Source organism: Chanos chanos, chromosome 10 (genome assembly GCF_902362185.1).
Source record: "Chanos chanos chromosome 10, fChaCha1.1, whole genome shotgun sequence".
Lineage (NCBI taxonomy): Eukaryota > Metazoa > Chordata > Actinopteri > Gonorynchiformes > Chanidae > Chanos > Chanos chanos.
Window position 1 is genome coordinate 2,225,204 of NC_044504.1, and position 10,408 is coordinate 2,235,611.

The following is a 10,408-nucleotide window of genomic DNA, read 5'->3' on the forward strand; positions in this document are numbered from 1 at the left end:
CCTACTTATAACTGTCATTTTCTAAATATCACTCATTTGAAGGTGGAGTAAAAACATTGTGAACTGATTACAGACTGTAGAGGGACAGAATACATCGTGTTTTTTGGCGTTTTAGATGGTGTTCAATACCATGGGCTGTTTTATACAAAGACTTAGTATTATTTGCTTCAAATATAAGTATGACCATCGTATAGAGAGACAATACATTGACCAGAGTAATTATAGAGATTAGATTGATTAGATTTTTAGATTTGAAAAACATCACATCTGAGTGGTGAATCAGAAATGAAGAGTTGTAATCATACAGTTTGTTCATGTGTGACACTGCCACATGAAATGTGTTTTTAAATGAAACACGTATTTATCACATCACTGTAAAGAAATGGTTTAAAGTTAAAACCTTACATGGTTAAATCTTTCCTGGGTGCTAATGTATTGAATCGCGTATGTTTTGCGACTTGTAGTAAATGTCACGTTTTGTACAGGGACCTAAATGCTTTTGTTTTACTGTAAGAGAACTGTCCTTTTAAGAACCAAGGAGCGGAGCTTCAGGGGCAGGAAGTGGAGAAAAAGCTTATCCTGGAGGGAGAGGAAGGACAGGAAGGAGAAAGGATAAAAAAAAAAGACTTTTTATGAGATGAGATGTAGTGGTGATATGAGATGTGGTGTCTTATTTAAGGAGGATTTTGTGTAAAAGGACCAGTTCCCCAGTGAATATGGCGACATGTTACACACCAACAACTATGAAGTCTCTCCAAAACCTTATAGGTGTTGACAGAGAAAAAGGTCTGTCAGAAATTTTGTCATTTTCTGGGGATCTTAACCAAAATTCAAACCCATCCATAAAATAAATCAAACTCATTCTGTACTTTAACCGCTCTCTGGTTCACCTTCACACACAGGTTTAAGAGAATGGGTTATCTCTATTCAGTCACTCTGTAATCTATATCATTCTCTATCAAATTAATATTGATGATAAAATAGAGTAAGAAAGGGACTAATGCCCTGAAGAGAATAGACCAGAGTGAATAACAGACAGAAAACAGAGACTCCTTAATTACAGAAGACAGAAGCTCCTCTTTCAGAATCAGACTCCACAAAAAGTTGCTGGTGTTGTTGTTGTCAAACAGCTCAGGGCAAACAATGTTATTTAAAAAAGAAGACTGACCCTTCCCGGTCATTCATAGGTATTAAACACACTGGATACTGTACCATGGGCAGTAAAGTGTTATCCATCCATCCATCCATTTTCTGCCGCTTATCCGGGACCGGGTCGCGGTGGCAGCAGGCTGAGGAGGGTAGTCCAGACATCCCTTCCAAGGTGTTCCCAGGCCAGCCGAGATATATAATTCTCCCAACGTGTCCTGGGGTCTCCTCCCAGTTGGTTGTGCCCAGAACACCTCCACAGGGAGGGGCCCAGGAGGCATCCCGACTAGGTGCCCGAACCACCTCAATGTGGAGGAGCAGCGGCTCTACTCCGAGCTCCTCCCGGGTGTCTGAGCTCCTCACCCTATAGTAAAGTGTAATTTTAAAGCAAAATCAAAGCCCAGGTTATGAGATGTGATGTGTTGCATGATTATGTCTGATCTTATATATAAGCTCTAATTCAATAATAATATTAAAGGGACGGTTTTGTGATTCTTCTTTCATGTCTTCTATGGTCTGTGTGTTACAGTGATGTATCCTGTAAATCTGGCTCTCTCTAACATATCAACAGAGTGTTTCTGTTGGCCCTGAAAACAGCAACAGCAGTGAAACATAATTCACAGATATTTACACAATTCACAGACTAACCCATGCACACCGTAAACCCAAACCAACATCTCACCTTTGGACCATAACAACTCCTCTATGAGAACTCCACACAGTTCACCATATCAAACATTTACCACTGTAATAAAACACAATGCACATATTTCTGGTTTTTCCAACATCCTTTATTTTCCATGAAAGTGTTGAAATGACATAAAAGATCAGAGTCAGTGGATGAAACTCCAGTGCAAAACAATTATAGCATGTATTTCCTGAGAAAAAAAATCCATTTCCTTAACAAGGCATGTGACACATGACATCACGATCACAGAGAGAGGAGACGATGGATCCCCACCGACAGACAGCACATGACACAAGACAGGAGTTATGATACAACTTAGTGTGTCGCATTTAATAGCAGTTCTGTTATTACAGTACTTGGGCTTTTGTTATACCTAAAGAAAAGGTTTTGATTATCCATTTTAGGTTGTAAGTAAATAATTGATGGAAGGCTCAACAAAACCACTAAACAGCAGACAAGAAAGACTGTCTATCTGAGCGTGATATTCCACTGAGTAGATAATTATTCCTTCTATTGGATGACCTCTTCTTTAATGGACCCTTGACTTCTCCTTTAATAGTCTAACAGATTCACATATAGATTATAGATTATTATAGATTCCCTGCTTTCTGTGAAGCTATAAGGAAAATAATTGAGGCTTTTTGTAAACTTTGACATAGTGTGAATTCTAAATATGAGCCAATCATCTGTAACTGTCCCTTCACTGAGCAGTATTTAAATAAATTGGAATGATAATCTTACATAAACTCTAAACTGGAACTCTCTCAGAGGTATGAACCTACGTCTGACGTGACAAACTCCCACCTGTCAGGGCAGCAATGTGTGCAGGTGTTCACTTAAACCTCAAATGACATCACCTGATTTTACAAGCTGGTTCTCCTGCAGAACTTAATGAAGGGAAGTGAATTAAGGAAACCTGGAGTTTTTACAGTGTGTGGTTGGATCAGAAAGCTGCAGTCCCTGTGGCCTCAGAGGACAGGAGTCTCTCACCTCTGATTTATGATCATGGTTTACTTCACAAAATGAGAAATGTTCAATTTCATCTTCAGGAGTTCAGTCTTTTCAGGAATGTGCCTCAGATTTAAGGTGTGTAACCATACTTACCAGTGCAATTATGATTATGTTCTCTCCTGCTCGTACAAGATCAATTTATCTCCACGGTTACAGAGCTTCATGATTCCGACGAATCTGATTTCAGTTCGTATGGACCAAAACCAGTAAGTCTGTGCTTCCATTCAAAGACTCCTTTCAGTGGAGTTTAGGTATATGAGATCTTTATTAAGTATTTGTCTTGTAGTGTGAATGTCTCTCAGTCACAGTCTTCATCTGAGACAGTTGAGATGTAGTGTCTTTTCCTCTGTAGTAATCTGTAGCCAATGTTCATCCCTGTACAGCCCAAGGCAGCACACCTCACACAGGAGGATAAAGCGCAGATATCGCTCTCTTCTCTCCTCTGTGTCACACCTCACACAGGAGGATAAAGCACAGATATCGCTCTCTTCTCTCATCTGTGTCACACCTCACACAGGAGGATAAAGCACAGATATCGCTCTCTTCTCTCCTCTGTGTCACACCTCACACAGGAGGATAAAGCACAGATATCGCTCTCTTCTCTCCTCTGTGTCACACCTCACACAGGAGGATAAAGCACAGATATCGCTCTCTTCTCTCCTCTGTGTCACACCTCACACAGGAGGATAAAGCACAGATATCGCTCTCTTCTCTCCTCTGTGTCACGCACTCCAGCTCGGGCTAAAGTTCATCATGCTGACTGTCTGTTAAAATACAAATGATATGACGTTTTTTTAAAATATTTTTGTACGACTCTTTCCTGCCACTCTCTCCCCTTTTCAGAGTGGCCACTTACCCTTGCATGTCAGCTTATTAAACCAGTGGAAGAGAGAGAACCAACCAGAGAGAGAACCAAGTCTTTTACTGTTCCACTGACAGTTAATCACACAGGGACAAGAGGGAGAGAGACCCTGTTGTCTGTCAGACCCCAGAAAACATATTCAACACATGGTATACAAAGTAGGCGGAGCTAGCCCTCAAATGTAGGAATCCAAGGTGTGGGCTGCACTGCCAAGCTCTTAAGCCCTTAAACTGGTTTTTAAAAGATATTTAAAACTTTAACGTATCAAATATCAAAACAGAAAGGAATTTATCCACATATATTCATTTATATATAGTGATGCCATAGATGTAAAGGTTGGGGTGTCAGAAAGTCCTAGTTAAATTGGGGTATCTTAGCTCCATCAAGTGATGGCTAGAAAACACTTCCATATACCCCCAGTTGAAATGTGAAATTAGTCATTCAGGTAGATTAAATGACATTATATCACAGTTAAGTATAAACAGCATAGGACAGTGCAGGACAAATAAAAAGTAAACTCACCTAAATGTTGGCCTGTAGGCTGTGGTGGGGCAGTGGATGGGCTTGAATGCGGTGTTTTCGACTGATTCTCCTGAACGCGTCTGAGGAACTGTTTCACCTCACTGTCGTACCTCGACCACTCAGGCACAATCCTCACCGCCGCCTTCAGCTTAGGCTCCTTGGTCTTAGGGTTATTACACTGTGGGTACAGCAGTCCAGAGAACCAGTAATCAAAATACTGTGATCTTTTCCTCTAACAATGCCAAAGCACTTTCCCTACATCTGAGGTGACTGTCCAAAGCACTACTTGATTTCTAGAGCTATCAAAGCGACATGTGTTTGGATACAGATGAGAAGAAGTGTCCTCTTTCGTGTCGTTCTGAGTACAAACCATATTCGTAAGGCATAAGTGTACTCTACACATACATTCAGTTTATGTTCAATGAAGAGATGCCATTTTCATAGAGGACATTCACAAAACCCAGATTCAGTGGCACACTGAGCAAAATCGTGAAGTTGGTACATTAAAAATCATCTAGAGCCCTAAAGGTCTAGGGAGCTTTGTAGCCACTGAGTATACGTAACGTGAGAACCTAATTTAAATAGTCTGAAACACAGGGTGATGTGTCACAGACAGGTTAGGAAACAGACAATGAGAACAGACACATGCAGTTCCTATAGCAGTTGGGGCTTTTGCTTGTATTTTTAAGATCGGACTTCTTCGCTGGTAAACTGAACACGTTTCTCAGTGAACTGAACAGCATGAGATCAAACATAGCCTCTCACATTTCTGGTCGCTATGGACAACCTGTCAGTCAATCAACCAACCACCCAACGAACCGGTCAATCATGCTGCATCAATCACATGGTTTGGCCACAGTGGCTCATGGATTATTAATACCACTGACCAGGTCGATGGTCTTGGCGGTGGCTTTGGAGGTATCATCACACCACGTTTCACACCACAGCCAGTCCTGGGGCAGGGATTTGATCGCCACCTGGTGGATCATGTTATTGGGGAGGTCCTGCCAAAACAGACAAGATAAAAAAAAATGTTTCAGCCAAACCAGTCTATTTATAAACCACGAGCAGCTACAGTGTCCAACTGAATCCTTCCCACAGAAAACCCACATGAGCCACTCAAATAACTATCTTCTCAACTCTACAAATGCCTACTGGCTGCTCACTGATACAGACCTCCAGTGACTGGGCAGAGCACCAGTGAGCAGTCTAAATACAGCAACGAGTGACGATTAAGGAGTCCAAGAGGCATTTAGCATGGTCTCTAATTTATGTGGCATGTAAAAAAAAGGAGTGTGCAAAGTGAAAAATGAGAAACGTGTTCATTTAATAAACTGAATGTTTTGTGTTTTCAGGGTGTGCTGTGGGTCTGTAACCTGGTCCAGATTGGAGAGACTGTTGGGGTCTTGGTACTGCCCCCGCAGTCTGTCTCCAGCCGCTATCTTCTGTGGCAGTTTGACACAGAATACTGACTCTTCACTGACTGTGTCTTTTCACAAGGAGTCAAAGCTGTGCCAAGGAGTCACTACATCATCATTATTTGGAGTCTTACTCATAATGTATACAGCCATACAATTCATTTAGCCCCTGGGAGCAAACGCACAAAGCAATTTAGCATGTAGACGTCCCTGGATAGTGGATCTCCTCAGGTCTTTTAAGAGCACCTATTTTTAGTGAGACATAGTGTTTGTCTCAGACATTCAGTGTCCTCTCTCTCTCTCTCGCTCTCTCTCTCTCTCTCTCTCTCTGTGTTGTCCTCAGTGAAGTGCATGAGTGTCTGAAACTGGACCCGGATCATAAGCAGTGTTTCAGTCATTACAAACAGGTGAAGAAACTCAACAAACAGATCCAGTCTGCCGAGGAGCTCATCCAGCAGCAGAGGTTAGCTTCTCAAAGTCTGCATGTAACACGCAGTTATACCAAACAAAAGAACACGTCACAGAATGGACTGACAGCATTTTAGTTTTTTTTTTTTTTTTTTCAGTATACCCAGCAGGCCAAAGAGCGGATCTGTCACTGTCTAGCCCAGGTACACAACGACTGCATTGCACACCTGAGCACCACACACCTCTGTATGCGTTCTCATCATGAATGTTTCGTTAAGGTTTAACGATACACAGCTGAAACAGTGAAAATGTCTTAGATAGTGACTGAGGGGTGAAGTTGCTGACTGGTTTTGTGTCTGTCTTTATTTTTTCACTGGACAGTCAGACTGCCAAAGCCATTGAGGTGTGCAGTGAAGTCCTGAAATCAGACCCAGACAATGCTAACGCACTGAAAGACAGAGCAGAGGCCTACCTTCAGGACGAGCAGTATGAAGAGGGTGAGTGAGGGAGAAATGTAATTAGAACGGCAAAAACTGGAAATGCATTTAGTTCCATTACACTAGGCTTACTGAGTGAAACTGAGTACAGCCGCAGGTCTGCACAACCGTGTTCTGACTCACTGTCTGTATTACTGCATTGTTCATACCATACTCTGGTCAAAGTTGTCTGAGCCATGTTAGGATGAGTTGAGATTGCCAACAGACATCCAGATTCCAGCCCTGTGTGACCATACTGATCGAATCAGACCCCCCCCACACCCCCCCCCCCCCCCCCCCCCCCGACCTCCAGTCTTTACCTGTGTACATGGTAACTGCTGATTCCACTCAGGATCTGTCTCTCTCAGGATCCCTAGTCCCCTGGTTATGATAGTTTGGATATTATCCAATGTGAACCCTCTCTAAATTTAGGCCAACTTCATCAGATCAGTTTCTTTGCCTTTCTTTCTAAGGGGTGGTTTCCTAATACCTAAATATAAACCAACTAAACATGTTGTTTTTGGGGTTATTATTTGTCATTAGTAGCTGAGGTTGCTTTTAGGCCTCAGCGGTTTGAGCCCAGGTCAAATAACAGCATTTTTTCTGTCTTGACAGCCATTAAGGACTTTGAGAAGGCGCGGGAACAGAATGAAAATGACCGTCAGATAAAGGAGGGGTTGGACAGACCTCAAACAGTCCCAGAAGAGGGATTACTATAAGATCTTGGGCGTGAAGAGGTGAGATCTCTCTGCATGGTTGGGGGATATGCCCTCAAAAATGCCCCGCGGTGTTTTCTGCCGTGGGCCCGGGGTACGCCCATGCTCATGTATTATCTCTGAACATATCTGGGTGCTGAAAAGTGCTGATTTGGCTGAAGTTACCTTCATGTTGTTTTCCAAGCTTTGGTTAGTAGTGGTTGAGTCCTGGGATTGCACTGTGGACATACGCAACATTCAGATCATTTCTGATGAATGCTGACGATATTGTTGTGCTTATAGAACTGCCCAAAAGAAGGAAATCATCAAAGCTTACAGGAAGTTGGCACAGCAGTGGCATCCAGACAATTTCCAAGACCCGGAAGACAAGAAAAAAGCTGAGAAGAAGTTCATTGATATTGCCCAGGCCAAAGAGGTGCTCACTGATCCAGGTAAACTGTTCTCCGTAATCTGGCTCGAACTGGAGTCGCTTTGTTGAAGTGGGAATGTCACCATGTCTAAGTGATTTCAAGCCTGTCTCAGGCCACACTTACATGAAAGAGGTTTTGGATACAGTTGCTATAGAGATGTAAAAATCATATGCTGATAGCCGTAAACTGAACCCACTTTATTTATCCAGTTATATCTCCCAGTTTTAGATGTGAATCTCTCGAAATATGTTTTCTCTGATTCATTCAACTTCCGTCGGCTAGCCTCAACATCATTATCCAGGGTTCGTACGCTCATGAAAAACCTGGAAAAGTCATGGAATATGAAAATAGCAATTTCCAGGCCTAGAGAAGTTTTTGAAAAATAAATAAACCCAGAAAGCTTTGGATAAGTCATGGAAATTTGCTTTGCAGATAACCTGTTTAATAGAGTATATGTGGTTCAGTATGGCTGCATCGAATGCCACTTCTTGCCAATCGAATCTTAGCCAAGCTTTTTCAAACAAAGCTTCAGATGTCTCTGACGTGACATCATCGTTTTGGCCTGTTGTTTTGGAATACTCGACTTTCTACTCAGTAATATGAAAAAAGACATGATGAATATGAGGACCTACAGGTCACACTTTTTAAAAGTACAACAGTCTTTGATAGATATTATTATGTTATCTGATCCAGAGTTTGCTGTCTTTGCGTTGTCGACGGTTGGCATTCCTTCCATAGCTGAGGATGCCTAAACATTCAGAAATAATACAGTGATTAGACTATCTGTGCAGTAGGCTAAACTAAATTTAGACGTAACTAGCGATATTGTAGACCTTAATTTACTGAGAGATGTTTTACGAATTCAGAAATAAACGTACACTTTTCAGATGGTTCCCCAGATTTGTTGTTGAGTGATGGAAAACGGGTTTAATCCTGCATATCTGGCACTCCGCTTTTTTTTTTCTTTTCTTTTTTTAATCATCAATAAGCTTAAAATGGTTCCAAACCAGGGTTTTTTCTTTAACTTTTTTTTTCCAGGACTGAGAATCACGTACGAATGTTATTCCTCGTTTACGTGCGAATTTATGACGCCTTGATAGAGAGCAACACGAGGCTTTCGTTACTGAAATTCAAAAAGTGCAAATGTATTTACTGGCAAAAATGTTTATGTTAAATGATAACAAAAATAGGCCACTTTGACATCTAAATTTCTTGTGTTACAGTAGCAATAACCTTAGAACTGCAACCGAGCACCCATCCTAATCATAGAGCGCTTAATTTCAATCAAATGCCAATTCCATGAACGAAGCTTCACATTTTTCAGTACAACCCTATGGTACAGTTAAGACCGACTGAGAAAAATCCATATTGGTTAAATAATACTTTAATATTCAGGCAGATCAATCACGTCACTTTACTTTATGTTGCTCTCTGCGTGGGGTAACGTCAGATTCCGACATAAGTTGCAGTTTGTACTTTAACGAAATGTAAATTCATGCAATGACAGGAAAATGGCGATTTAATCATGTCTGGCTTCAAACTGCACAGCTTGTCATTAATTTTAGTTAAAATATACTGTGGTAAATTTTGACAGATTTTTATGATTATTATACACTTTTCAGAGAATGTACGGTCATGAAATTTTGCCTCAAAGTTGTGGAAAAGTCAAGGAAATGTATTGGTAAAAATGTGTATGAGCCCTGATTATCACACAGACACTAAATAAAAACAGTCTAACATGCCCACTAAATTTCAGTTGAGTAACCTGAACCGTCTCGTGCCTCCACAGAGATGAGGAGTAAATTTGACCAGGGAGAAGATCCTCTGGACCCCGAGAGTCAGCAGGGAGGAGGACACTCCCACTTCAGAGGCGGCTGGGAGAACTTCCAGGGCTTCAACCCTTTCGGCTCAGGACCGTTCAGCTTCAAATTCAGCTACAACTGAAGCTATATGACCCCCCCCCCCCCTCCCAAAAACACCTAAACTTAACCAAGTGTCTGAATCAGACACCGATGGCCCCTCTGAGTTCCCACTCAAACGTTGTTGTCTGACAACGTAACTTGTCCTCCACGCAATTGAAGGAATAAATTACCTGTTGAGGCGAAGGCCCTGGGGGAATCCCTCCTCTGCAGATCAGATGTCTGTGTTTTCAGGCAGTAATTCTGTGCTTGGAAATAGCTGCACTCACAAGTTTCTCACCATGAATGGGAGTGTGGGATTCGTTTGAGAATTCCCACTACATCTTCGTTTTGTAATGTCTGCTCTAACCTCTTTTTGGCCATTCCAAATACTAATGTGTACATACATAACTCCTATTTTTCTATTAATTAAATCATTCTTAATTGTAAATAAATGAAAAATAAAAGATTCTATTTATGCTTCTTTAAGTAGTGGGGGTGTTTTTTTTTATTTTTTAGGTCTTATTATGTCTCCAAGCATCACATCATTCCTGATGAGATCTGAATTATTATCATTATTATTGTTATTATTATTTATTATTTAGTAGTACTAGTAGTATCATCATCGTTAGGGGTCTAAACTGAAAAGCGTACCTCCTGTAGCCTGGTGGGGTGTTGTTTAGGGGTGGTTTGGTAAATCCTTGGTAACTGCAGCAGGGCTCCAGACAAACTGTTTTCAGAGGAATTCCAGAATCGTCCTGAGATGTTGCATCAGCCGTCCCGAGCTGAAAATTTACGAGCACAAATTGCCTTTGTTTACATAAATGTTATATTTATTTCTCAGTTGAAAGGC

The 10,408-nt window shown here is 41.4% G+C and overlaps 2 protein-coding genes across 2 annotated transcripts in view; one reads left to right on the forward strand and one right to left on the reverse strand.

The window, feature by feature from the left end:
• Nucleotides 1-3,510: 3,510 nt before the first annotated feature.
• Nucleotides 3,511-5,785, reverse strand: LOC115822636 (UDP-glucose:glycoprotein glucosyltransferase 1-like). The gene is made up of 5 exons (XM_030786546.1): nt 5,782-5,785; nt 5,606-5,712; nt 5,117-5,233; nt 4,230-4,407; nt 3,511-3,609 (listed from the first exon to the last, which is right to left on the reverse strand). The coding sequence occupies exons 1-5, from the start codon at nt 5,783-5,785 to the stop codon at nt 3,587-3,589; spliced, it is 429 nt and encodes a 142-aa protein (XP_030642406.1). The 3' UTR covers nt 3,511-3,586.
• A 1-nt stretch (nt 5,786) lies between these two features.
• Nucleotides 5,787-10,408, forward strand: part of LOC115822637 (dnaJ homolog subfamily C member 3-like) — a 35,766-nt gene continuing 31,144 nt past the window's right edge. The window contains exons 1-4 of the mRNA XM_030786547.1: nt 5,787-5,812; nt 5,991-6,183; nt 6,226-6,262; nt 6,436-6,552. Of these exons, the coding sequence (XP_030642407.1) occupies nt 5,787-5,812; nt 5,991-6,183; nt 6,226-6,262; nt 6,436-6,552 (373 nt within the window). The remainder of the gene's footprint in view (nt 5,813-5,990; nt 6,184-6,225; nt 6,263-6,435; nt 6,553-10,408) is intronic.

Coding starts and splice junctions, on each gene's coding strand:
- LOC115822636 (XM_030786546.1), bottom strand. Junction 5,234..5,605: donor GTCTCTCCAATCTGGACCAG/GTTACAGACCCA, acceptor CTGTTTTGGCAG/GACCTCCCCAATAACATGAT. Junction 4,408..5,116: donor CCGCCAAGACCATCGACCTG/GTCAGTGGTATT, acceptor CTGTACCCACAG/TGTAATAACCCTAAGACCAA.